Source organism: Schistocerca americana, chromosome 7, assembly GCF_021461395.2.
Source record: "Schistocerca americana isolate TAMUIC-IGC-003095 chromosome 7, iqSchAmer2.1, whole genome shotgun sequence".
NCBI classification, from domain to species: domain Eukaryota; kingdom Metazoa; phylum Arthropoda; class Insecta; order Orthoptera; family Acrididae; genus Schistocerca; species Schistocerca americana.
This window is the reverse complement of record NC_060125.1, coordinates 97,508,197-97,534,329: the sequence shown is the minus strand read 5'-3', so window position 1 is coordinate 97,534,329 and position 26,133 is coordinate 97,508,197. Positions and strand designations below refer to the sequence as shown.

The following is a 26,133-nucleotide window of genomic DNA, read 5'->3' as shown; positions in this document are numbered from 1 at the left end:
TTCCACCTGGCGCCTCAGTTGGACCAGCGTTCGTGCTGGACGTGCAGACCGCGTGAGACGACGCTTCATCCAGTCCCAAACATGCTCAATGGGGGACAGATCCGGAGATCTTGCTGGCCAGGGTAGTTGACTTGCACCTTCTAGAGCACGTTGGGTGGCACGGGATACATGCGGACGTGCATTGTCCTGTTGGAACAGCAAGTTCCCTTGCCGGTCTAGGAATGGTAGAACGATGGGTTCGATGACGGTTTGGATGTACCGTGCACTATTCAGTGTCCCCTCGACGATCACCAGTGGTGTATGGCCAGTGTAGGAGATCGCTCCCCACACCATGATGCCGGGTGTTGGCCCTGTGTGCCTCGGTCGTATGCAGTCCTGATTGTGGCGCTCACCTGCACGGCGCCAAACACGCATACGACCATCATTGGCACCAAGGCAGAAGCGACTCTCATCGCTGAAGACGACACGTCTCCATTCGTCCCTCCATTCACGCCTGTCGCGACACCACCTGAGGCGGGCTGCACGATGTTGGGGCGTAAGCGGAAGACGGCCTAACGGTGTGCGGGACCGTAGCCCAGCTTCATGGAGACGGTTGCGAATGGTCCTCGCCGATACCCCAGGAGCAACAGTGTCCCTAATTTGCTGGGAAGTGGCGTTGCGGTCCCCTACGGCACTGCGTAGGACCCTACGGTCTTGGCGTGCATCCGTGCGTCGCTGCGGTCCGGTCCCAGGTCGACGGGCACGTGCACCTTCCGCCGACCACTGGCGACAACATCGATGTACTGTGGAGACCTCACGCCCCACGTGTTGAGCAATTCGGCGGTACGTCCACCCGGCCTCCCGCATGCCCACTATACGCCCTCGCTCAAAGTCCGTCAACTGCACATACGGTTCACGTCCACGCTGTCGCGGCATGCTACCAGTGTTAAAGACTGCGATGGAGCTCCGTATGCCACGGCAAACTGGCTGACACTGACGGCGGCGGTGCACAAATGCTGCGCAGCTAGCGCCATTCGACGGCCAACACCGCGGTTCCTGGTGTGTCCGCTGTGCCGTGCGTGTGATCATTGCTTGTACAGCCCTCTCGCAGAGTCCGGAGCAAGTATGGTGGGTCTGACACACCGGTGTCAATGTGTTCTTTTTTCCATTTCCAGGAGTGTAGTAATATTACTAAGGTGCTGACATAAATGCGGACTTATCCCAGAGTATCATAAAAAGAGAAAAAATCTACATTCAGTCAATAGTATAGTGTGGTATTCACATATATGTAAGGAAATAATTTTCCTTAACTATGCCAGACAGGTTACACCTTTTTAAATATAAGTACCCCAGTACGCTTCTGTACCTGTTTCTTTTCGTTAAATAACACGTTGTTAGTGCTACAGACAGGGAATAATGTTGGCAGGTACTTAAACATAATCTAGAAATATGGGACAAGCTTTTCACATAACGTAAATCTAAATGCAAACTGTGAACCCGAGTACGGCACTACACACACTACTCACGCAAATGAACTGCTATCTCCACTGAGAAAGTTATTTTTCTGGTAACAGACTTTTTTCGAATTTTATTTACTTATTTATTTTACTAGTTATCATTGTCCATTAATCTGAAAAATCTATACGCTATCTGGAGTAATTTTCTTTTAATCACCATTTCGCTCTTTCCGTTGTTTTGAATGATGTGATAGATTCTCGTGTAATGCGGGAGAGACGTGCAGCCTACGAAATAACTGCGAAGTGAAGAGTGCGCCGTCTGTTAGTACTTACGCTGAGATTCTTGGCGAGCTGGATGTCTGTCTCGTACTTGTGGTAGGAGTCGCACGCCACGTCGCCGTTGCTGCCGTCTACCGTCAGGTTAGGGTTGTTGTGCAACCAGTGGTCATAGATGTTCTCTCCTTTCCCTACGAAAAAAAAAAAATATTTGTCGATTACCGTTCTTCCACGGACCGCTGCTCTCATTACGATGCTTTTGTGTCACCAGAATGAACTAGTACCAGTAAAAATATAGTAAATACAATTCTCAAAAATGAATCATCATTGACAATTAAAAAGTTCATTACTCTATGAGGTTCAGTGATGTGGAAAATAACAGATCACTTGTGACACATTAAACTCTTTTCCTTCCTCAACCACATCAAACACCGAATCAACGCTAAAAACACGCATACCAACTCATTACTGTGTGTTAACTCTAAGCTCGGCGATTAACTGCTCAGTCCAGAATCGGAAGAAGTCTGAAGACTTCTATAGGTAGTCAATTATTTTTGGCTGTACACAACACTACCTAGGAGACAGTACTGTGTGAGGTACCATTGTTGTCTGCAGTGTACTACGCTCTGTTTCATACTGTTTCCTTTCTTTGTGATAAAGCCGCACCGAAGTCAGCAATGCACATTGATACAACAGACATTAGCGATGTCACACAGCAACCCTCAACGATGAATGGGAGATGCTAGAAAGGGACACAGCACACAGCGCCCTCGCACTGAGGTCAACATACAGCCGAGCACAGAAGCGGTCTGTCGCAGTTCGTGACGTCAGCTGAAGTGGTCAACATCATCGAATAGGAGCAGTGTTAGTCCACTCTCAGATGTAAATGTACACTCCTGGAAATTGAAATAAGAACACCGTGAATTCATTGTCCCAGGAAGGGGAAACTTTATTGACACATTCCTGGGGTCAGATACATCACATGATCACACTGACAGAACCACAGGCACATAGACACAGGCAACAGAGCATGCACAATGTCGGCACTAGTACAGTGTATATCCACCTTTCGCAGCAATGCAGGCTGCTGTTCTCCCATGGCGACGATCGTAGAGATGCTGGATGTAGTCCTGTGGAACGGCTTGCCATGCCATTTCCACCTGGCGCCTCAGTTGGACCAGCGTTCGTGCTGGACGTGCAGACCGCGTGAGACGACGCTTCATCCAGTCCCAAACATGCTCAATGGGGGACAGATCCGGAGATCTTGCTGGCCAGGGTAGTTGACTTACACCTTCTAGAGCACGTTGGGTGGCACGGGATACATGCGGACGTGCATTGTCCTGTTGGAACAGCAAGTTCCCTTGCCGGTCTAGGAATGGTAGAACGATGGGTTCGATGACGGTTTGGATGTACCGTGCACTAGTCAGTGTCCCCTCGACGATCACCAGTGGTGTACGGCCAGTGTAGGAGATCGCTCCCCACACCATGATGCCGGGTGTTGGCCCTGTGTGCCTCGGTCGTATGCAGTCCTGATTGTGGCGCTCACCTGCACGGCGCCAAACACGCATACGACCATCATTGGCACCAAGGCAGAAGCGACTCTCATCGCTGAAGACGACACGTCTCCATTCGTCCCTCCATTCACGCCTGTCGCGAAACCACTGGAGGCGGGCTGCACGATGTTGGGGCGTGAGCGGAAGACGGCCTAACGGTGTACGGGACCGTAGCCCAGCTTCATGGAGACGGTTGCGAATGGTCCTCACCGATACCCCAGGAGCAACAGTGTCCCTAATTTGCTGGGAAGTGGCGGTGCGGTCCCCTACGGCACTGCGTAGGATCCTACGGTCTTGGCGTGCATCCGTGCGTCGCTGCGGTCCGGTCCCAGGTCGACGGGCACGTGCACCTTCCGCCGACCACTGGCGACAACATCGATGTACTGTGGAGACCTCACGCCCCACGTGTTGAGCAATTCGGCGGTACGTCCACCCGGCCTCCCGCATGCCCACTATACGCCCTCGCTCAAAGTCCGTCAACTGCACATACGGTTCACGTCCACGCTGTCGCGGCATGCTACCAGTGTTAAAGACTGCGATGGAGCTCCGTATGCCACGGCAAACTGGCTGACACTGACGGCGGCGGTGCACAAATGCTGCGCAGCTAGCGCCATTCGACGGCCAACACCGCGGTTCCTGGTGTGTCCGCTGTGCCGTGCGTGTGATCATTGCTTGTACAGCCCTCTCGCAGTGTCCGGAGCAAGTATGGTGGGTCTGACACACCGGTGTCAATGTGTTCTTTTTTCCATTTCCAGGAGTGTATTTTTGCAAACGTCGAACATTTTACTTCAAGAGATGAATTTGTTAATTATTGCATCAGCTGAGGCTTTAATAGTCAATGACAGTTGTACGTTACTGAGCACTTCTTTGGCAAGGGATTGTATCAAGTTAATTAAATCTTTTACTCATTTAAGTAATAAAGTGAACTAATATTTCATATGAATTAGTTCAGATGAGCCATCTCCCAGAGGACTCAAAGAACTCGCAGTTATTGCTGGACAATTGTAGTTTCGTCTGGTCCTAACAAAATGTACGTAATTGTTAGAGTTATGACATTTATTCATCTACATCTACGTCTGCGTCTGTACTTTGCAAACCACCGCGAAGTGCATGGCAGAGGGTGCGTCCAAAAAAATGTTTCAAATGGCTCTGAGCACTACGGGACTTAACATCTGTGGTCATCAGTACCGTAGAACGTAGAACTACTTAAATCTAACTAAGCTATGGACATCACACACATCCATGCCTGAGGCGGGATTCGAACCTGCGACCGTAGCGGTCACGCGGTTCCAGACTGAAGCACCTACAACCGCACGGCCACACCGGCCGGCTGGGTGCGTCCCATTGTACCAGTTACTAGGCCTTTCTCCCGTTTAATTCACGGAAGGATCGTGGGAAGAATGATTGCCTAAACGTCTATGTGCGTGCTGTAATTAGTCTAATGCTGTCTTCGCTATTTCAATGGCAGCTATATGCAGGCACCCGTAATATATTCCTGTGTTTATCATTTAAATTTGGTTCTACAGATTTTCTTTGTAGGTTTTCTCACGGCTGTTTGTGTCTATCTTCAAGCGTCTGCCAGCTCTGTTCCTTCAGTATCTTTGCGGCACTACCCCTTGGGTCGAACAAACCTATTGTCATTTGTATAATGGCTCCCTGGTTTCTATCAGTGAAGTGTTTTACCTATGGCTAAGACTATGTGATAGTTTCATTTCATTTCCCTACCACTTGTTGCACCCAGGTATTCGTATGAGTTGACTGATTGTAATTATGATTCATTGATATTGTGGTCATAGAATGCTACGTCTGTTTTGTAAAGTGCACAATTATAATTTATTGGCATTTAACGCACGTTGTTAGTCAATACATAAGACAATTTGAATTTCTATTCTGAACCATATCTAACTGATCTTGACCTCCGCGAAAGCGTGAAGCACTAGTTAAGGTGCCTGTAAGTGATTGGTAGGCTCTCACCCAGCGGTGGTCTATATGGAGGCTAGGATTGCTTGCCCCGCTCCCCGCAACCCCCCGTTTGGCAGTCAACTAGCTTACAGTTAACACACTTAGAACTACACTTTATTAACTTCCCCCTTACAACTTCAAGCGATTTTCACTACCAGACCCAGTGATTCGTGCAATCAGATAGATCTCCCACCAGAAATAACAGCAACTTTTCCTCCTGCCTTGCACAAGGGCTTTCGTCTTTGCGTTCTCTTCTACTCGACTCTGGATTCGTGTCTAAACTTCCAATTTCAGCTCTCACATCAGATGTACAATTAGACCACAACTACCACTTTTAGTTGAATAATTTAGTATCACTTTATTGTGACTCTTGGACACGAGCTTTTTAATGTATTATAACCTTTGAATAACGTGAGTACGTCGTTAATACTGTATCTTTAGACCGAGCGCCTGCAACATCCGCCACCCACTGAAAAGATTGGTAAGGCGGGTCCCGGACCGAGTAGGGGTCAGCTTTGCCTTTCTTACAATCACACAGACTGGTCGGTGCCTACGAAGCGGCCTCGCCTGCACCACACGGACCCCACGCGTGAGTGGAAATGGTCCGCGATGTATCCTGGAGCGGGTGTCCTATAAAGCCCCACGTTGAGGCTCTGTATGCTCCCATCCCGGAGGATTAGCTTCGCCTCGATATTTATCCTTCCTTCCAACTCTGATCTTCCTCTCTCCTCTTCCCTAGGTCTACGTCTCCTTTCTCTCTCCCTTTGCTGTTTCCTGCCTCCTTCCCCTCTCCCCCCCCCATCTTCCTCTCTTCTCCTTTCTCCTTCCTGGATTGCTCCCTGTCCCTTGGTGCGCTACCAGTCCCCCCCCCTCCCCCACTTCCACCCCTTCCTGACCCCCTCCGCCCCTGAACCCCTCCTCCTCTCTTCTTTCGCTCCTCTCTGGCCTCCCCTCCCTCAGCAGGTCCTTCCAGTTTTAATCCAGTTTACTCTCAGTCGTGTTTTGGTGTTTGCCATTACATAATACTTAAGTGCAGTGTGTTTCACGTGTCGTCGTCCCGAGTGGCTTTTACTGCTGTGGACACCGTTTATTATAGTGTTCACTGTACCGCCATTGTTTCTGTACAACATCTTCGTCGAATGTAATTTTATTTATATGTGGACTTTATGCAAATGTCTCTCGTTAAACTTCTCCTTTTTTGTGCATTTTAACCCCAGTTGTTTCCCCTTATCATGTGTTAAAATCAACTTTTATCCCCTTAATATCAATTTTTGACATTCTCCTGTGTACAGTCTCTTGGCTGAAGAGCGGCGAATTGGGCCACTGCCAGCCCACCCCTTCCACATGGGTCAGAGATATGAAATTACAATAATAATAATCATCATCATCATCATTTAAGACTGATTGTGCCTTTCAGCGTTCAGTCTAGAGCATAGCCCCCCTTATAAAATTCCTCCATGATCCCCTATTCAGTGCTAACATTGGTGCCTCTTCTGATGATAAACCTATTACTTCGAAATCATTCTTAACTGATTCCAGGTACCTTCTCCTTGGTCTGCCCCGACTCCTCCTACCCTCTACTGCTGAACCCATGAGTCTCTTGGGTAACCTTGCTTCTCCCATGCGTTGAACATGACCCCACCATCTAAGCCTGTTTGCCCTGACTGCTACATCTATAGAGTTCATTCCCAGTTTTTCTTTGATTTCCTCATTGTGGACACCCTCCTGGCATTGTTCCCATCTACTAGTACCTGCAATCATCCTAGCTACTTTCATATCCGTAACCTCAACCTTGTTGATAAGGTAACCTGAATCCACCCAGCTTTCGCTCCCATACAACAAAGTTGGTCGAAAGATTGAACGGTGCACAGATAACTTAGTCTTGGTACTGACTTCCTTCTTGCAGAAGAGAGTAGATCGTAGCTGAGCGCTCACTGCATTAGCTTTGCTACACCTCGCTTCCAGTTCTTTCACTATGTTGCCATCCTGTGAGAATATGCATCCTAAGTACTTGAAACCGTCCACCTGTTCTAACTTTGTTCCTCCTATTTGGCACTCAATCCGTTTATATTTCTTTCCCACTGACATTACTTTCGTTTTGGAGATGCTAATCTTCATACCATAGTCCTTACATTTCTGATCTAGCTCTGAAATATTACTCTGCAAACTTTCAATCGAATCTGCCATCACAACTAAGTCATCCGCATATGCAAGACTGCTTATTTTGTGTTCACATATCTTAATCTCACCCAGCCAGTCTATTGTTTTCAACATATGATCCATAAATAATATGATCAACAGTGGAGACAGGTTGCAGTCTTGTCTTACCCCTGAAACTACTCTGAACCATGAACTCAGTTTACCGTCAACTCTAACTGCTGCCTGACTATCCATGTAAAGACCTTTAATTGCTTGCAAAAGTTTGCCTCCTATTCCATAATCTCGTAGGACAGACAATAACTTCATCCTAGGAACCCGGTCATATGCCTTTTCTAGATCTATAAAGCATAGATACAATTCCCTGTTCCACTCATAACACTTCTCCATTATTTGTCGTAAGCTAAATATCTGGTCCTGACAACCTCTAAGAGGCCTAAACCCACACTGATTTTCATCCAATTGCTCCTCAACTAATACTCGCACTTTCCTTTCAACAATACCTGAGAAGATTTTACCCACAACGCTGATTAAAGAGATACCTCTGTAGTTGTTATAATCTTTTCTGTTTCCATGTTTAAAGATTGGTGTGATTACTGCTTTTGTCCAGTCTGATGGAACCTGTCCCGACTCCCAGGCCATTTCAATTATCCTGTGTAGCCATTTAAGACCTGACATTCCACTGTATTTGATGAGTTCCGACTTAATTTAATCCACCCCAGCTGCTTTATTGCACTGCAATCTATTGACCATTTTCTCCACTTCCTCAAACATGATCCTATTTCCATCATCATTCCTATCCCATTCTACCTCGAAATCTGAAACATTACTGATCGTATTTTCACCTACATTGAGCAACTCTTCAAAATATTCCCTCCATCTGCCCAAGGCATCCACAGGATTCACCAGCAGTTTTCCTGACCTGTCCAAAATACTTGTCATTTCCTTCTTACCTCCCTTTCGAAGACTGCTAATTACACTCCAGAATGGTTTTCCAGCAGCTTGACCCAATGTCTCCAACCTGTTTCCAAAGTCTTCCCAAGATTTCTTCTTGGATGCTGCAATTATCTGTTTGGCTTTGTTTCTTTCTACAACATAACTTTCTCTGTCTACCTGAGTTCTAGTATGTAGCCATTTTTTATACGCCTTCTTTTTCCTTTTACAGGCTGCCTTGACTGTGTCATTCCACCAAGCTGTTTGCTTCCTCCTACTTTTACACACTACTGTTCCAAGACATTCTTTAGCCACTTCTAGTACTGTGTCCCTGTACCTTGTCCATTCGTTTTCCAATGACTGTAATTGACTACATTCAACTAATTGGTACCTTTCTGAGATCGCTGTTATGTACTTGTGCCTGATTTCCTTATCCTGAAGTTTCTCCACTCTTATCCTCCTACATATGGACCTGACCTCCTGCACTTTCGGCCTCGCAATCCCAATTTCACTGCAGATTAAATAATGATCAGTGTCATCAAAGAATCCCCTGAATACACGTGTGTCCCTCACAGCCTTCCTGAATTCCTGATCTGTTATTATATAGTCAATGACAGATCTGGTTCCCCTGCTTTCCCACGTATACCGGTGAATGTTCTTATGTTTAAAAAAGGAGTTTGTGATTACTAAGCCCATACTGGCACAGAAATCCAAGAGTTGCTTCCCGATCCTGTTGGCCTCCATATCCTCTCCAAATTTACCCCTAACCTTTTCATACCCTTCTGTTCGATTTCCAATCCTGGCGTTAAAATCACCCATGAGCAGAACACTGTCCTTGTCCTTTACTCTAACAACTACATCACTGAGTGCCTCATAAAAACTATCCATCTTATCTTGATCAGTCCCTTCACAATGTGAATATACTGACACAATCCTAATTTTCTTGCTAGATACTGTCAAATCTATCCACATCAGTCGTTCGTTTACATACCTTATTGCAACTACGCTGGGTTCCATTTCTTTCCTGATGTAAAGCCCTACATCCCATTGTGCTATTCCTGCTTTGACTCCTGACAAGTAGACCTTGTATCCTCCCACTTCCTCTTCTTTCTCACCCCTTACCCGAATGTCACTAACAGCTAAAACGTCCAGCCCCATCTTACGTGCAGCCTCTGCCAGCTCTACCTTCTTCCCAGAGTAGCCCCCATTGATATTAATAGCTCCCCATCTCATTACCATTTGTTTGCCAAGTCGTATCTTAGGAGTCCCTGGTTTGTCAGTTAGAGGTGGGACTCCATCACCTCCAAAGGTCCGAGGCATTTTGCTCTGATTGTTGCCAGCATCATATTTAAAGTACCAGGGAAGCAGGTTGCTGGCCTTACTTGCCCCGAGTCCCATTGGGTTTTACCCCTAACGGCTGAGGGACTAACCGGTGGATTTGGTAGTCTTTGCCGTATGAGCACAAAGGTGACCACGACTCAGAATACGTCCCAGATGCCCAGCCTTATTCCAAAGTAACTGGTATCCCGACTGTCGGGACCACTTACTTGGCCACTCATACGTTGCCCGTGGTTCATGAACTAGGACATGACTACAGGAACCCACACCATGAACCACTGAAATTACAATAAAGGAAAAAAAAATCTCGAAAGGCGTTCACACCGAGTGAGCCGCCTGGGCCAGGAGCCCAGGACTCATGCTTTCCGTCAGTCAGCCGTTCATTCCGGTGCCATCGTAGCGTCCGCGGCGCCGTCCTCCGTCAGCATGTACCGAGACGTCGGCGCAGGATCTCTTCACGCCATCGATCATCCATTGAGGTTACGGGGTCTCCTACGCCGCTTATCAAGATGCACCAGAGTAACTGTTTTGTTGTTTAACTTTCCCGAAAACATCGAACTTCTGCTTTTATCTAAATGTATTTTTTGTTGTCTAACGAGAACACTTAATTTTTTCATTCCTTATTTTGGGCCTCAAAATCGGCCAATCGATGAGTTACTCAGAAGAACCTCTGTGTTGGCAGTTTGGGGTTATTAAACTGTTTACAAGTGACTTGGAAGTTTTTCTGTCCGTACTCCGCAATCATAGCAGTCGTTGTCTCGCTGGCAGCTCAGATTCGCAGCGTTATCGGGCGAAATGACGATGCTGAAACTTAAATTACGCTATCTTTTGGACGATTGCTAGTTGAAAGAAGCCTACACTTGTGATCGGTACATGAAAGCTATATATACGAGAGCGTGCTAAAAAGTAATGCACCTGAATTGTTTATTTGCAAACTCTTAAAGCTTCTTAAATAAAACAAATGTTATTAAGAATCTACATATTTATTCTTCATGTCTTATATGTTTATTTCTCAACATAGACCCCCTGGCTACAAACACATTTCTCCCAACGAGACACTACTTTGTTGATAGCGTCGGAGTACATTGTTTGACTTTGTTGACGGAGCAACAACCTCACCTCTGCTTACACCGATTCGTCACTATCAAAGGAAGTCCTCAATGTTGCTCTTTAAGTACTGGAAACAGATGAATATCGGATGGGACCAAGTCGAGATTGTATGGAGGATGACTGATGACAGTGAAACCAAGCCGTGAAATTGTTACAGATGTCGCAGCGCTCTTGTGTAGTCTGACACAGTCATGCTGAAGGAGGGGGAACTCCATGAACTCTTCGAATTAGAAGCTTCATTACAGCACGCTGTTTTTCACGCACCAACATAGTTATGATACACTCAAACATGTTACTTGGTAGGACTCGGATCAGTCTATCACGGCTCTACCAGGGCTGCAAGTTTGAAGACATGAAGAATGAAGATATAGAATTTTGACAATGTTAGTTTCGTTTAATAAGGTTTGTTTTGACAGAAAAAATTTGGGGGCATTTCTTTTCTGCGCGCCCTCGCACTCTAATCCAGTCCTGCTATACAACGCTGAAACTTGGAAACTATCTCTGCTCTTATTAGGTAAGTTACACTTTTAGAATTGGTACTTCGTGTTTCAGCTTCGTTGTTGTTGTTGTGGTCTTCAGTCCAGAGACTGGTTTGATGCAGCTCTCCATACTACTCTATCCTGTGCAAGCTTCCTCATTTCCCAGTACCTACTGCAGCCGATATCCTTCTGAATCTGCTTAGTGCATTCATCTCTTGGTCTCCCTCTACGATTTTTTTACCCTCCACGCTGCCCTACAATACTAAATTCGTGATCCCTTGATGCCTCAGAACATTTCCTACTAACCGATCCCATCTTCTATTCAAGCTGTGCCACAAATTCCTCTTCTCCCCAATTATATTCAGTACCTCCTCATTAGTAACGTGATCTACCCATCTAATTTTCAGCATTCTTCTCCAGCACGACATTTCGAAAGCGTCTATTCTCTTCTTGTCTAAGCTATTTATCGTCCATGTTTCACTTCCATACTTTCAGAAATGACTTCCTGACACTTAAATCTATACTCGATGTTAACAAACTTCTCTTCTTCAGAAATGCTTTCCTTGCCATTGCCAGTGTACAGTTTATATTCTCTCTACTGCGACTATCATTAGTTATTTAGCTCCCCGAATAGCAAAGCTCATCTACTACTTTAAATGTCTCATCTCTTAACATAATTCCCTCAGCAACATCTGATTAATTCGACTGCATTCCATTATTCTCGTTTTGCTTTTGTTGATGTTCGTCTTATAGCCTCCTTCCAAGACACTGTGTAAGTAGGCTGTTTAGGTTTTTTTATTGGTAACGCCACGTAGCGCTCTATACGAAAATCACTGGCTGTGCTGTGTGAAGGCTGTGGTTGCTTTGCATTGTTGGAGTAATATTCGCCATTGTAGTGTTGGGCAGTTGGCTGTTAAGAGCGCGTAGCGTTGCGCAGTTGGAGGTGAGCCGCCAGCAGTGGTGGATGTGGGGAGTGAAATGGTGGAGTTTTGAGAGCGGATGATCTGGACGTGTGTCTATTAGAGACAGTAAATTTGTAAGACTGGATGTCATGAACTGCTATATATGTTATGACTTTTGAACACTATTAAGGTAAATACATTGTTTGTTCTCTATCAAAATCTTTCATTTGCTAACTATGCCTATCAGTAGTTAGTGCCTTCAGTACTTTGAATCTTTTATTTAGCTGGCAGTAGTGGCGCTCGCTGTATTGCAGTAGTTTGAGTATCGAAGATTTTTGTGAGGTAAGTGATTTGTGAAAGGTATAGGTTAATGTTAGTCAGGGCTATTATTTGTAGGGATTATTGAAAGTCAGATTGCGTTGCGCTTAAAATATTGTGAGTCGGTTTAGTGTTGATCAGAATAGGTAAAGAGCGAAATGTCTGAGGACGTTCAGTTTTGCTCAGCTGTTTGAAAATCAAATAATGCAGGAGGTTTATCTGCATAGAAATTTATTAAGTTTTCTAACGGGACGTTTCAACTGTTCATTCCGTTCAACTGCTCTTCCAAGTGCTTTGCTGTCTCTGACAGAATTACGATGTCATCGGCGAACCTCAAAGTTTTTATTTCTACTCCATGAATTTTAATTCCTACTCCGAATTTATCTTTTGTTTCCTTTACTGCTTGCTCAATATAGAGATTGAATGACATCGGGGATAGGCTACAAACCTGTCTCACTCCCTTCGCAACCACTGCTTCCCTGTCATGTCCCTCGACTCTTATAACTGACATCTGGTTTCTGTACAAATTGTAAATAGCTTTTCGCTCCCTGTATTTTACCCCTGCCATCTTCAGAATTTGAAAGAGATTATTCCAGTCAACATTGTCAAAAGCTTTCTCTAAGTCTACAAATGCTAGAAACGTAAATTTGCCTTTCCTTAACCTATTTTCTAAGATAATTCGTAGGGTCAGTATTGCCTCACGTGTTCCAACATTTCTACGGAATTCGAACAAATCTTCCCTAAGGCCGGCTTCTATCAGTTTGTCCATTCGTCTGTAAGGAATTCGCGTCAGTATTTTGCAGCCGTGACTTATTAAACTGATAGTTCGGTAATTTTCATACCTGTCAACACCTGCTTTATTGGGATTTGAATTATTATATTCTTCTTGAAGTCTGAGAGTATTTCGCCTGTCTTATACATCTAGCTCACCAAATGGTAGAGTTTTGTCATGGCTGTTTCTCCCAAGGCTATCAGTAGTTCTAATGAAATGTTGTCTACTCCCGGGACCCTCAAATCAAATGGTTCAATTGGCTCTGAGAACTATGGGACTTAACATCTGAACTCAGCAGTCGCCTAGAACTTAGAACTATTTAAACCTAACTAACCTAAGTACATCACACACACCCATGCCCGAGGCTGGATTCGAACCTGTGATCGGGCCTTCTTTCGACTAAGGTCTTTCAGTGCTCTGTCAAACTCTTCACGCAGTATCATATCTCCCATTTCATCTTCATCTACGTCCTCATCCATATCCACAATATTGACCTCAAGTATATCGCCCTTGAATAGACCCTCTATATATTCCTTCCACCTTTCTGCTTTCCCGTCTTTGCTTGGTATTGGTTTTCAATCTCAGCTCTTGATATTCGTACAAGTGGTTCTCCAACTTTATGAAGAAGAAGTTGCCTGCTTAGCTGGGTGGTTGAGTCCTCGTCTCCCATGCGAGCAGACCCGGGTTCAATTGCCGGTTGGGCTGAAGATTTTCTCCGCTCGGGTACTGGGTTTTATGTTGTCCTCATCATCGTTTGATCCTCATCACCGACGCGCAAGTCACCCAATGTGGTGCCACCTGAAATAATACCTGTACTTGACGGTGAACTTCCCCAGATGAGGACCTCCCGGCCAACGATGCCATACGCACATTTCATTTTTTCCCTGACCATGTCTTGTTGTAAAAGTTTCCAAATAACTTGAGTTAGTTAAGTTTACCTCCTTTAGGGAATTTTGTTGCGTCTTCAGCTTCTTCTCTTCTACCACTTGAAGCTAAGCAGTTTTCAGTACACTATTTCACGATTTATTCTTAAACCATGTTCACACAAGTAAAATAATATATCTCTATTCAGCAATGAAGCTAATTTGAAATTTGCTGCATGTATTGTATAGTGATTTTATCCACTCAAGATTAGTTTATAATGAAAGACAAACAGAATACTTATTTGTTACAGTTTGTACGCCGATAGTACGTTGCCACCGTTCAAGGCAACAAATGAATTGCTTCCTTGAGTAGGTAAGACGAAACTGTAGTCTACAAATCTGATACAAAAACATATTAATGCCAGAGTTTACACTACACCAACACTACGCATAATGTATGGTCATGTCATTACCGTTGTTAAAGGATTTCTAAAAACAGCAAAAATATATAGTTTCATCAGTCACCAAAGATCATGATTATTTTCATGAATGCTGGCATACATATATTATTTTTGTTCTGTGAAATGCAAAAAATCACTATTAGGTGCCCGAAAGTTGTTTTTATATAAAATAATGGCTATCAAATACCTTCTCATCGAATAGCAGCATCAAACACCTAACTGTTCTCGTATAATTATTATGTAAAAAGCGATTCCTCAGGTTTTAGACATCGTAAAACCTAGGCAAACAAATGCTCACTTTATTCTAATTCGGTAACAACGAAGCACTATTTCGAGGCCTGAAATCGGTAACTTGTGCAACCAGCTGCGGCTACACTATGCGATCAGAAGTATCGGGATCTTGCTGAAAATGATTCACAAGTTCATGGTGCCCTCCAATAGTAATTCAATATGGTGTAGGCCCACTCTTAGCCTTGATGACAGCTTCCACTCTCGCAGGCATACGTTCAATCAGGTGCTGGAAGGTTTCTTGTGGAATGGCAGCCCATTCTTCACTGAGTGCTGCACTGAGGAGAGGTATCGATGTCGTTTGGTGAGGCCTGGCACGAAGTCGCCGTTCCAAAACACCCCAAAGGTGTTCTATAGGATTCAGGTCAGGACTCTGTGCAGGCCAAGCCATTATAGGGATGTTATTGTCGTGTAACCACTCCGCCACAGGCCGTGCATTATGAACAGGTGCTCGATCGTGTTGAGTGATGCAGTCGCCATCCTCGAATTGCTCTTCAACAGTGGGAAGCAAGAAGCTGCTCAAAAAATCAATGTAGGCCTGTGTTGTGACAGTGCCATGCAAAGCAACATGGTGTGCAAGCTCGCTCCACAAAAAACACGACCTCACCGTAACATCACTGCCTCCGAATTTTACTGTTGGCACTACACACGCCGCCCGATGACGTATACCGGGAATTCACCATACCCACACCCTACCATCGGGTCGCCACATTGTCTACCGTGATTCGTCACTCCACAAAACGTTTTTCCACTGTACAGTCGTCCAATGTGTTTACGCTCCTTACACCAAGCGAGGCGTCGTTTGGCATTTATCGGCGTGTTGTGTGGCTTATGAGCAGCCGCTCGACCATGAAATCCAAGTTTTCTCGTCTCCCGCCTAACTGTCATAGTACTTGCAGTGGATCCTGATGCAGTTAAGAATTCCTGTGTGATGCTGCCTACTACACGCTACGACCCTCTTCTGGCATCGGCGGTCTCTGTCAGTCAACAGACGAGGTCGGGCTGCACTGTTTTGTGCTTTACGTGTCCCTTCACGTTTCCACTTTACTATCGCACCGGAAACAGAGGACCTAGGAACGTTTAGGAGTGTGGAAATCTCGCGAACAGACGTATGAAACAAGTGGCAATCACCTGACCACGTTAGAAGTCCGTTAGTTCTGCGGAGTGCCCCATTCTGCTCTCTCACGATGTCTAATGACTACTGAGGTTGCTGAAATTGAGTAAATGGCAGTAGGTGGCGGCACAATGCACCTAACATGAAAAACGTATGTTTTTGGTGGCATCCGGATACATTTGATCACATAGTGTACTTGCATCTGTAATATCCATCCAGACGTAACCAGAAGTAATGGAGTGTACCAGCTGCTACTCGTCGAAGCAGCTCTAAGTAAATGCAGGCCATACACCAAATAATAGTTATTGTTTACAATTGATTTCTCACGAATATCATCTCCGTAATAGTTTATTGGTATTTTCCGCTACCCTTTATTTTTATTTATTTTTAGTTTAATTTAAATTATTGCAACGCATTTTCTTTATGTTCCGCTCGACTTCAAGCGTTTACACGTGCAGAAAGTTGTTACTTAAAAATGAAAATCTTAAACTAATTTAACAAAGGTCTTTTTGTTTATAGTTCGCTGCTCGTATGGTTGTTGAGAAATTCGGGGGGATGGGGAATCGCTCCCCCCTCCCTTCCTTCCAAATACCCCAACAGTCACCCCAGCAGCGAACAATAAAAATATCCAACGCTAATTTAGTTTAAGACTTTTACTTTTAAGTAACAATTTCTCTGCATCTGTAAAAACCAGGAGACGAACAGAACATGCTCTAAACGCGTTGCAGTTTGTTAAATCAAACATAAAAACAAATAAATGTGACGGGTAGCGGAAAATACAATTAAATAACTATTCCACACCGTCACTGTGCCCAAACGTAGCCAGTATGGTCACAAGTCATTACCTGCCAAAGGAAACTGCCCTGTTACAGCGGTGTTCACCATTGCTGCTTTCGTAATTAACATCATTGGAAACACATCGGACCCAGCTGGACGGGTATCGGGCGGTGATGGGAGATATGTTTGTTGAGTGAACTATCCTGACATAATGATATAAGAAAATCCTGTGTAATGTATATCAAGGCTGTCAGATCGGGATACGAACCAAGTATCTCTCCAATAATATCTTTCTTTTATGAGGCCCACAGTCAGGCACAATTTTTGAAAGAAATGTTCGCCTTTTGACTGTTAATTGTTCATTTATTTTACATTATAACGATTTTGGCTTTATAGCCATTCTCAAGTGCACGTTGAAATGTTAAAATATGTATGACAAGTCCGAGTTTTTTCGACAATGGAATGTCACAGAGAGGTTAGACATTGTTTAACATTTCAACATGCACTTGAAAATGCCTATAAACCCCAAATCGTGATTATGTAAAATAAATGAACAATTAACAGTGAAATGGCGAAAATTTCTTTCAAAACGGAAACTCGAGTAAGAGCCCTCCTCACTCGAACAATAGCCCTCTGTGTTTCGATAACATATTTGTTGCTGTTGTCGTCTACCGTCACAAGACTGGTTTCATGCAGCTGTCCATGCTAGTCTATCCTCTACTACACTATCAACTGATTCCTTCTTAGTCATGTTACGCCACAAACTTATTTTTTAAACCAATTCAATTACCTCCTCAATTGTTATTCGATCTTCAGCGTTCTTTTGCAGCACCACATTGCAAAGTTTATCTTATTCTTGTCTGAACAGCCTATCATCCACATTTCACTTCCATGCACGACTACACTCGAGACCTCCAGAAGACATTTCCTAACATACTTGTATTAGATGTCAACAAATCTCTCTTTTTCAGAAGTGCTTTTCTGCTAATGCCAGTCTGCCTTTTATCTCCCCCCTACTTCAGCCATAATCAGTTGTCTTGCTGCCTAAATAACAAAACTAACCTACTACTTTTACTGTCTCATTTGCTAATCTAATTCCACCCTCACCTGATTCACTCCGACTACATTCCATTGCCCTTGTTATACTTTTATTGATGTTCATCTTATGATGTTTCTGCAATACACTGTCCATTTCGTTTAACTGCTCTTCGAGGTCCTTATCTATCTTTGACAGAGTTACAATGTCGTCGGCAAACCGCAAAGATTTTATTTTTTCTCCTTAAGCTTAAATTCTCTTTCCAAACTTCTCCTTAATTTCTTTCCCAGCGTTTTCAGTATTGTACTGATTAACTTTGGGGTGGCCACAACCCTGTCTCACTGCCTTTTCAACTATGGCTTCACTTTTATACTGTCCAGTGAGATTAATTCGATCACCTGTCAAAGACCTTTTGCAGTGCGCAGCGCTCCGAGATGTGCACGAAGGGAGTGTATGAGATACCGGAAGCTACCGACAGGGGTATGGAGCCACGCTGATTTCAGTCCAGTGGACAGATGTGCTAGATTTCTCGTTTGAGGATGCTTGGCGCGAGCAGCCTGATCGGGATGGTCTCACAGATTCTCGACTGGTTTTAAATCCAGGGAATTTGGTGGCCAGGAGAGCACAATAAATTCATCCTCGTGCTCTGCGAATCACGAACATACACTGCAAGCTGTGAGCGATATTCCATTGTTCTGCTAGTAGATGCTATTGTGCCGAAGAAAAACTAATTACATGTAGGGGTGCTCATGGTCATTAAAAACAGATGCTTGTTGTGTTGATCTACTGTGCATTTCAGAACGACGTGATCATACAGCAACACAGTTGCCTCAGTCCGGATTTTCAATAGCGCCATTTTGCGACCCACGGTATACTTTAACCGTGACGGCTTACGAACAGTTTATAGAATTACCCATTTTATAAATGCTCTGCCATTGGCCAATGATTATACCGTTATGGACGCCAGATAAATTGCTCTGTTTCTGCATTACGACAATAACTGCAATGTTTCCGCTTTATATCCCCCTCCACTGCTAGTGCTGGCACCTGCCATCTGAGTGCATTCCAGTCTACATTGTCAAAACCTTTCTGTAAATTTACCGATGTTATAAACGTAGTTTTGCCTTTCTTCTTCTAAGACAAGTCGTAGAGTCTCTGATTCCTCGCATTTACCTACATTTCTCCTAACTCAGTCTATTTCCAAAGGTTGGCCTTTACCAGTTTTCCATTCTTCTGTAAATAATTCGTGTCAATATTTTGCAACTATGAATTATCAAACTGATCGTTCGGTAATATTGTGTATGGTGGTAATATTATACCAGTTCGTTTGCATATTTTACATGATTTATGATGAGTGACTGGATAACTCATCGTTTCTTAGGTTGACACTGTTGTTACTGGACACCACCACGAACTAATATTTTTTGTAGTGTTGCATGCCTGAGAATTAATTTGTGGTGAATACTGACAGCAGGGAGGGGTGACATTATATTTTCCAGTGAATGTGGCGATTGGCTGTTTAGAAAAGATGTCGTGTCGTGTTCAAATGGTGAAATGTGTGTGAAATTTTAAGGGACCAAACTGCTGAGGTTACCGGTCCCTAGACTTACATACTAATTAAACTAACTTATGCTAAGAACAACACACGCACGCTCATGCCCGAGGGAGGACTCGAACCTCCGACGGGAGTGGCCGCGGTCTCAGTGACAGGGCGGCTCTAACCGCGCGGCCACTCCGCGAGGTGTGTCGTGTTCGAAAGAGAGGTGTGTTTTACTATGCTAAAAAGTACAGAGTGGAGGTGGCGTCTTTACAACCCTGATAGCAGCCGCCCCGTGGCAGGCCGGTGATCAGATGGGAGACGCACTCCTGCCATTAAAAAGTCGGTGACAACACCTGCTGGTAGCTAGGGGTGGAGATCGATAGCATCATAAACGAGAGTGAGGCATCCTTTTAGTACAATGCAATGTATGGGGGTCACGAACGGCGGCTGTGAGTTGGCTCTTCTCAGGACTTCTCACGGGGACACCAATGCACGTTTTCCGCCAAAATTAGAGAAGCGATTTTGATTTGCGGAGTTCTTGGTCGTGGAAGGAGCTCTAGAATGTTCTAGAACAGTGTCCTATACAGAGGACGAACTGCAGGCAACTGGGTGGCAGCTGCGTGACTCGTAGTGGGAGGATCTGCTTTGTAATGTGCATGGTAGGGCAGTTCATACAATATCAAAATGCGTGTGAAATCTTATGAGACTTAACTGCTAAGGTCATCAGTCCCTAAGCTTACACACTACTTAACCTAAATTATCCTAAGGACAAACACGCACACCCATGCCCGAGGGAGGACTCGAGTCTCCGCCGGGATCAGCCGCACAGTCCATGACCGCTCGGCTAATCCCGCGCGGCCATACAATATCGATAGTTCGATATGTCGGTACTTTTCTCAAGAGATATAGGTATATAACAACGATGATTCTTTCACCGATGTATCGATATCGTATTGACAATGTTAAGTCCCGATATTTTTATTTTATATTACATTTTTGTCGCAATTTTCGGTATATATAATGTAACTGTTCCTTTGAAGATGTTGTACATCATATTTTGATATTCACGGTGTGAAGTAATCTTACTACTTTTTGACCTCTCACCATGTCCAGTCCTCTTTGACTGTGTGAAGCAAGTATAGGTGGCAGAAAGAAGACGTCCCATAGCACTGGGGGTTGGCGGCGTGAATAGTATAACAAGGTTTCCGATGTGGAGAAATAGCACACCAGTTGTGTTAAAAAACATTTTTTAACGCGACTAGTGTGCGTGCTATTTCTTCACATCGGCATTCTACAAAACAGTTGCTGAAAAAGGTATCCATAATCTAAATGACGAGATTGGTTTTTGCGCTGGGCGGAGACGTGTGAGGGATATGCTGACGTATTCGGCGCTCGGCCACGCAATTTTGACACTAGAGCTGCTAGGTCGCTGGCGTTAGCAGAAATGGGCGGTGCGTCGATGTTTTTTTCGTCGATATATTGAAACCTTTTTCCGATATATCGATGACCGATAACGATACCTTTTTAAAAATTTCAATATATCGGACTCTCGATATTTTTAAAAATATCAATAGTCGTAGTGCATGTGGATTCGTTGCAGAGAGTGCACACGCAGACATCGCGACCCATGTTGGAAACCAGCATATGGCGTGTAAAGGGACTCTCCTGCGGCTGTCGACAGAGGATGGGGAGTGACCTAGAGACATCGCTGACAAGAATGTCAGTGAAGAGCCTCACAGTTATAGTTTGCAATGTGTCGATTTCGCTACTAGGAGAGAGTTAACTCCTATGTCTGTAAGCAGAGCGACGATTCTTTGCTTGTTTATAGAGTCTCAGGCATACTGAAGTGCCTCTTTACCAACGAATACTTGAGCTGAGTTTCTGTTCCAGGCTTATGAGGAAATTGAAATCTCGACTCGTGTTCTGTGTCGTACCAAAGTAATTTCAGCGTCAGAAGTTTTCGGACGGCATATTACGTCCGCTGTGTAGACAGAATTTATAGCTACGAACGGCATCGAGCAGATCGACGCTACAGTCTTCTAGCACTGTAATCGGTGATATGCACACCACACCTAGGCAGATAGGGAAACAAACACAGCAAGCGTGTTGACTTCCATTTGCTTGATCCCTGAGCTCTTTGCTGTCAGTGGCGGTCAGAGTTGAGGTCTTATCTTTCTTGGGGCTACTCAGAATCACTCAACGTAGTGTGTCTGTGTAATAACAGGCGAAGTGATTTTGAGAAGAGTCACTTGGTTCAAATGGCTCTGAGCACTATGGGACTTAACATCTGTGGTCATCAGTCCCTAGAACTTAGAACTACTTAAACCTAACTAACATAAGGACATCACACAACACCCAGTCATCACGAAGCAGAGAAAATCCCTGACCCCGCCGGGAATCGAACCCGGGAACCCTGGCGCGGGAAGCGAGAACGCTACCGCACGACCATGAGCTGCGGACAGAAGAGTCACTGATGTCATTCTAGCCTCAAAGCTAGATTAAGAGTGGGGCTTAACTTTCTATACTGATTTTATACTTTTTCATTTTCCTGTTGTTTGAAAATTAATTTGACGGTATCTATTTGTCTTCATTCTGGTAGGATATCTAATAAGCATTATAGACCTAATTAACCTAGAGCAGAAGAACATGATGACTAGATCCTTATGTAATGTATTGCTCTAGGTGTATGTTGTCATCGGCATAGCTGTTTAGTATACTTATAGGGGCGATATTTCACAGCATTAGGCAACCACACATACACACGCCGTATATACGAGGGCAGTTCAATAAGTAATGCAACACATTTTTTTTCTCGGCCAATTTTGGTTGATAAAATCGGAAATTTCTTGTGGAATATTTTCAAACATTCCCGCTTCGTCTCGTATAGTTTCATTGACTTTCGACGGGTGGCAGCGCTGTACGGAGCTGTTAAAATGGCGTCTGTAACGGATGTGCGTTGCAAACAACGGGCAGTGATCGAGTTTCTTTTGGCGGAAAACCAGGGCATCTCAGATATTCATAGGCGCTTGCAGAATGTCTACGGTGATCTGGCAGTGGACAAAAGCACGGTGAGTCGTTGGGCAAAGCGTGTGTCATCATCGCCGCAAGGTCAAGCAAGACTGTCTGATTTCCCGCGTGCGGGCCGGCCGTGCACAGCTGTGACTCCTGCAATGGCGGAGTGTGCGAACACACTCGTTCGAGATGATCGACGGATCACCATCAAACAACTCAGTGCTCAACTTGACATCTCTGTTGGTAGTGCTGTCACAATTGTTCACCAGTTGGGATATTCAATGGTTTGTTCCCGCTGGGTCCCTCGTTGTCTAACCGAACACCATAAAGAGCAAAGGAGAACCATCTGTGCGGAATTGCTTGCTCGTCATGTGGCTGAGGGTGACAATTTCTTGTCAAAGATTGTTACAGGCGATGAAACATGGGTTCATCACTTCGAACCTGAAACAAAACGGCAATCAATGGAGTGGCGCCACACCCACTCCCCTACCAAGAAAAAGTTTAAAGCCATACCCTCAGCCGGTAAAGTCATGGTTACAGTCTTCTGGGACGCTGAAGGGGTTATTCTGTTCGATGTCCTTCCCCATGGTCAAACGATCAACTCTGAAGTGTATTGTGCTACTCTTCAGAAATTGAAGAAACGACTTCAGCGTGTTCGTAGGCACAAAAATCTGAACGAACTTCTCCTTCTTCATGACAACGCAAGACCTCACACAAGTCTTCGCACCCGAGAGGAGCTCACAAAACTTCAGTGGACTGTTCTTCCTCATGCACCCTACAGCCGCGATCTCGCACCGTCGGATTTCCATATGTTTGGCCCAATGAAGGACGCAATCCGTGGGAGGCTCTACGCGGATGATGAAGAAGTTATTGATGCAGTACGACGTTGGCTCCGACATCGACCAGTGGAATGGTACCGTGGAGGCATACAGGCCCTCATTTCAAGGTGGCGTAAGGCCGTAGCATTGAATGGAGATTACGTTGAAAAATAGTGTTGTGTAGCTACAAGATTGGGGAATAACCTGGTGTATTTCAATGCTGAATAAAACAACCCCTGTTTCAGAAAAAAATGTGTTACGTTACTTATTGAACTGCCCTCGTACACCACAACAACGGAAGATTTAAAATTCACAACTGTCAGTATCTGCTTTTTTTTGGAATATGAAGTGTTGCACTTTATTGAAGTCTGAGGATATTTCGCCAGTCTCAAACCTTGCACAGTAGCTGGAATAGTTTCGTCATGGCTGGCTTTCACAAGGATCTCAGTACTTCTGAGGGAAAGTTATCTGCACCAAACACCTTGTTTCCACTTAGGTCTTGCAGTGCTCTGTCAATATCTTCTCGCAGTACCTTATCTACAGTCGCATGTTTACCAGCTTCTCTTCTCTTGCTATAATACTGTCTTCGATAACATGTAGGTAAGAATTAATATTGGAACTTTTCGACCTAAAGATGTAGCGCAGTGGATGATACTCTGGCCTCGCATTTGGGATGGTAGTGGTTCAAATCCCTGTCCATTCACGCATATGTAGGTTTTCCATGACTTTTGCCGAAATCGTTAAAGGCAAATTCGGAATGGTAGGTTTGCCTCGCCATCCATTCCCAATCAGAGAATTTGATCCATATCAAATGACGTCGTAGAAGGAGCCACACAACAATCAAATTTTTATAATTTTTTTTATATTCATCGTATTTGAAGTTCAGAACTCAAATATCAATAACACAATGCAGTTCGATGCTACTCTCAAAAACATTCCAGGAAATCTATTTTGAAGTTTTCCGAAAGTCTTTAATACCCTAACAAAAAGGGTGGGCCTTCGGCAGCCCCGGCCTGCGATTGGTTTCAACCCGGCCGGGGGTAAGGATTCGCGGCGGACAGAGCGAGGCGCTCGCACAACTGGATGTTAAACCATAATCTCCCTTTTTCCTTCCTTGGGAGTTTTGACACTCTTGTACGCCTCCGAAATACCAAAAGAAAGATTTTATTTCGAAGTGTAATGTTGGGAGAAAAGTATGCCTTCTAACCTATTCGAGAACTAAATTAGAGGTCAGCAATTTCAAATAGCGACTTACAGCGTCTTACATTGCGGGTGTGATGTTCTGTCCCTCTGCAACAACAGTGTAGGGATTAACATTGCTACAGTCCTTACCGTCTTCGTTCCAGGCGCCTTCCACCTGATAAGATGATGTGCCTGATCCGAAGATGAAGTCAGCGGGTAACTGGTTGAGAGCTCGGGAGCTGCTCTCTGGAGCAGCTAGGGTCCCGACGCCCAGGATCACCAGCAGAGACAGCGTGTGGCCGGGAGACTTCATGTTGGTAGGAGACACTTTCTCCCTGCTGGTCAGTCGCTTTTATAAGGAGCGATCACAGTCTTATCAGCTTACGAGGCATGTACTTTGACTCCATCAGACGGTACAGCGTGTGTTATCTTGCCTTACATAAGCATAATCAAACCACAAAGTGAACAAGCTGATAATAATCCGTCTCAGGCACTCAGCTACAAATTTTTTCGTGGCATCCACTTCCTCTACACTGAAACTGGTAAAGGTGTAAGTGGACAACATTATGGGATTTGTGAACTCACAGTTGTTGTTGTTATTGTAATCTTCAGTCCAGAGACTGGTTTGATGCAGCTCTCCATGCTGCTCTACATCTTCATCTACATCCATACCCCGCAAGCCACCTGACGGTGTGTGGCGGAGGGTACCGTGAGTACCTCTATCGGTTCTCCCTTCTATTCCAGTGTCGTATTGTTCGTGGAAAGAAGGATTGTCGGTATGCCTCTGCGTGGGCTCTAATGTCTCTGATTTTATCCTCATGGTCTCTTCGCGAGATATACGTAGGAGGTAGCAATATACTGCTTGACTTCTCCGAGACGGTATGATCTCGAAACTTCAGCGAATGCCCGTACAGAGCTACTGAGCGTCTCTCCTGCAAAGTCTTCCACTGGAGTTTATCTGTCATCTCCGTAACGCTTTCGCGATTACTAAATGGTCCTGTAACGAAGCGCGCTGCTCTCCGTTGGATCTTCTCTATCTCTTTTATCAACCCTATCTGGTACGGATCCCACACTGCTGTGCAGTATTCAAGCAGTGGGCTGAACAAGCGTACTGTACTACTTCAATAAAATTCTTCAGGGTATCAGACCGCATCGTCATAATTTAAAATGCGCCAACGTTTCGGCCAGCGTTGCAGCTAGCCTTCATCAGGGCCTTACGTTAACTGCTAAATGAACACACTTGGTTCCTTAAATAGCTGCACGAGAAAACCGTGTCGTTACTTGATTGGCTGTAAAAGGCGGAGGAGGAGGGGTGAAAGGTATGCTTTATTGGTGTTTCCTGTATTATCTGTCATTGGCTGAAATAGCTGTTTTCTATCGGTCTTTATATTAATCCACCCCATTGGAGGAGACGGACGAATAGCGAACAGGTGATGGCTGTGACGTCACACTGTTTCCATGCTGTCCAGAAGCCGGCTGCGGCGTGCCATTGCTTTGTGTGCTCGCGAGCACTACTGCGGCTCTCCGTGTGTCTGCATGGGCCGCCACGGCTCTGCCGCCGCTCCGTAGCCCTGCTATTGCAGGCAGCCAAGACCTCGGAAGCTTGTACCCGTCCTCTCTATTCATGTTGGCGGGTCTTTTGGCTATTTCTATCGCCTCTCTAATCTTTCTTTTGAAAGTGAGAGGCTGTTTCGCCAGGACGCGGGCTTCTTGAAAAAACATTGGTTTCCCCCACTCGTCTCGGTGTTCCGCCGCTGCTGACTTAGTGTGTTGTTTCAGGCGGATATATCTTTCATGTTCCGAGAG

General features: G+C 44.8%; 1 protein-coding gene across 1 annotated transcript in view; it reads right to left on the bottom strand.

Moving 5' to 3' along the window:
* Positions 1-24,640, bottom strand: part of LOC124622740 (myrosinase 1-like) — a 79,316-nt gene extending 54,676 nt beyond the window's left edge. The window contains exons 1-2 of the mRNA XM_047148530.1: positions 24,478-24,640; positions 1,770-1,903 (exon numbers count right to left, since the gene is read on the bottom strand). Coding sequence (XP_047004486.1) covers positions 1,770-1,903; positions 24,478-24,640 — 297 coding nt within the window. The remainder of the gene's footprint in view (positions 1-1,769; positions 1,904-24,477) is intronic.
* Positions 24,641-26,133: the final 1,493 nt, after the last annotated feature.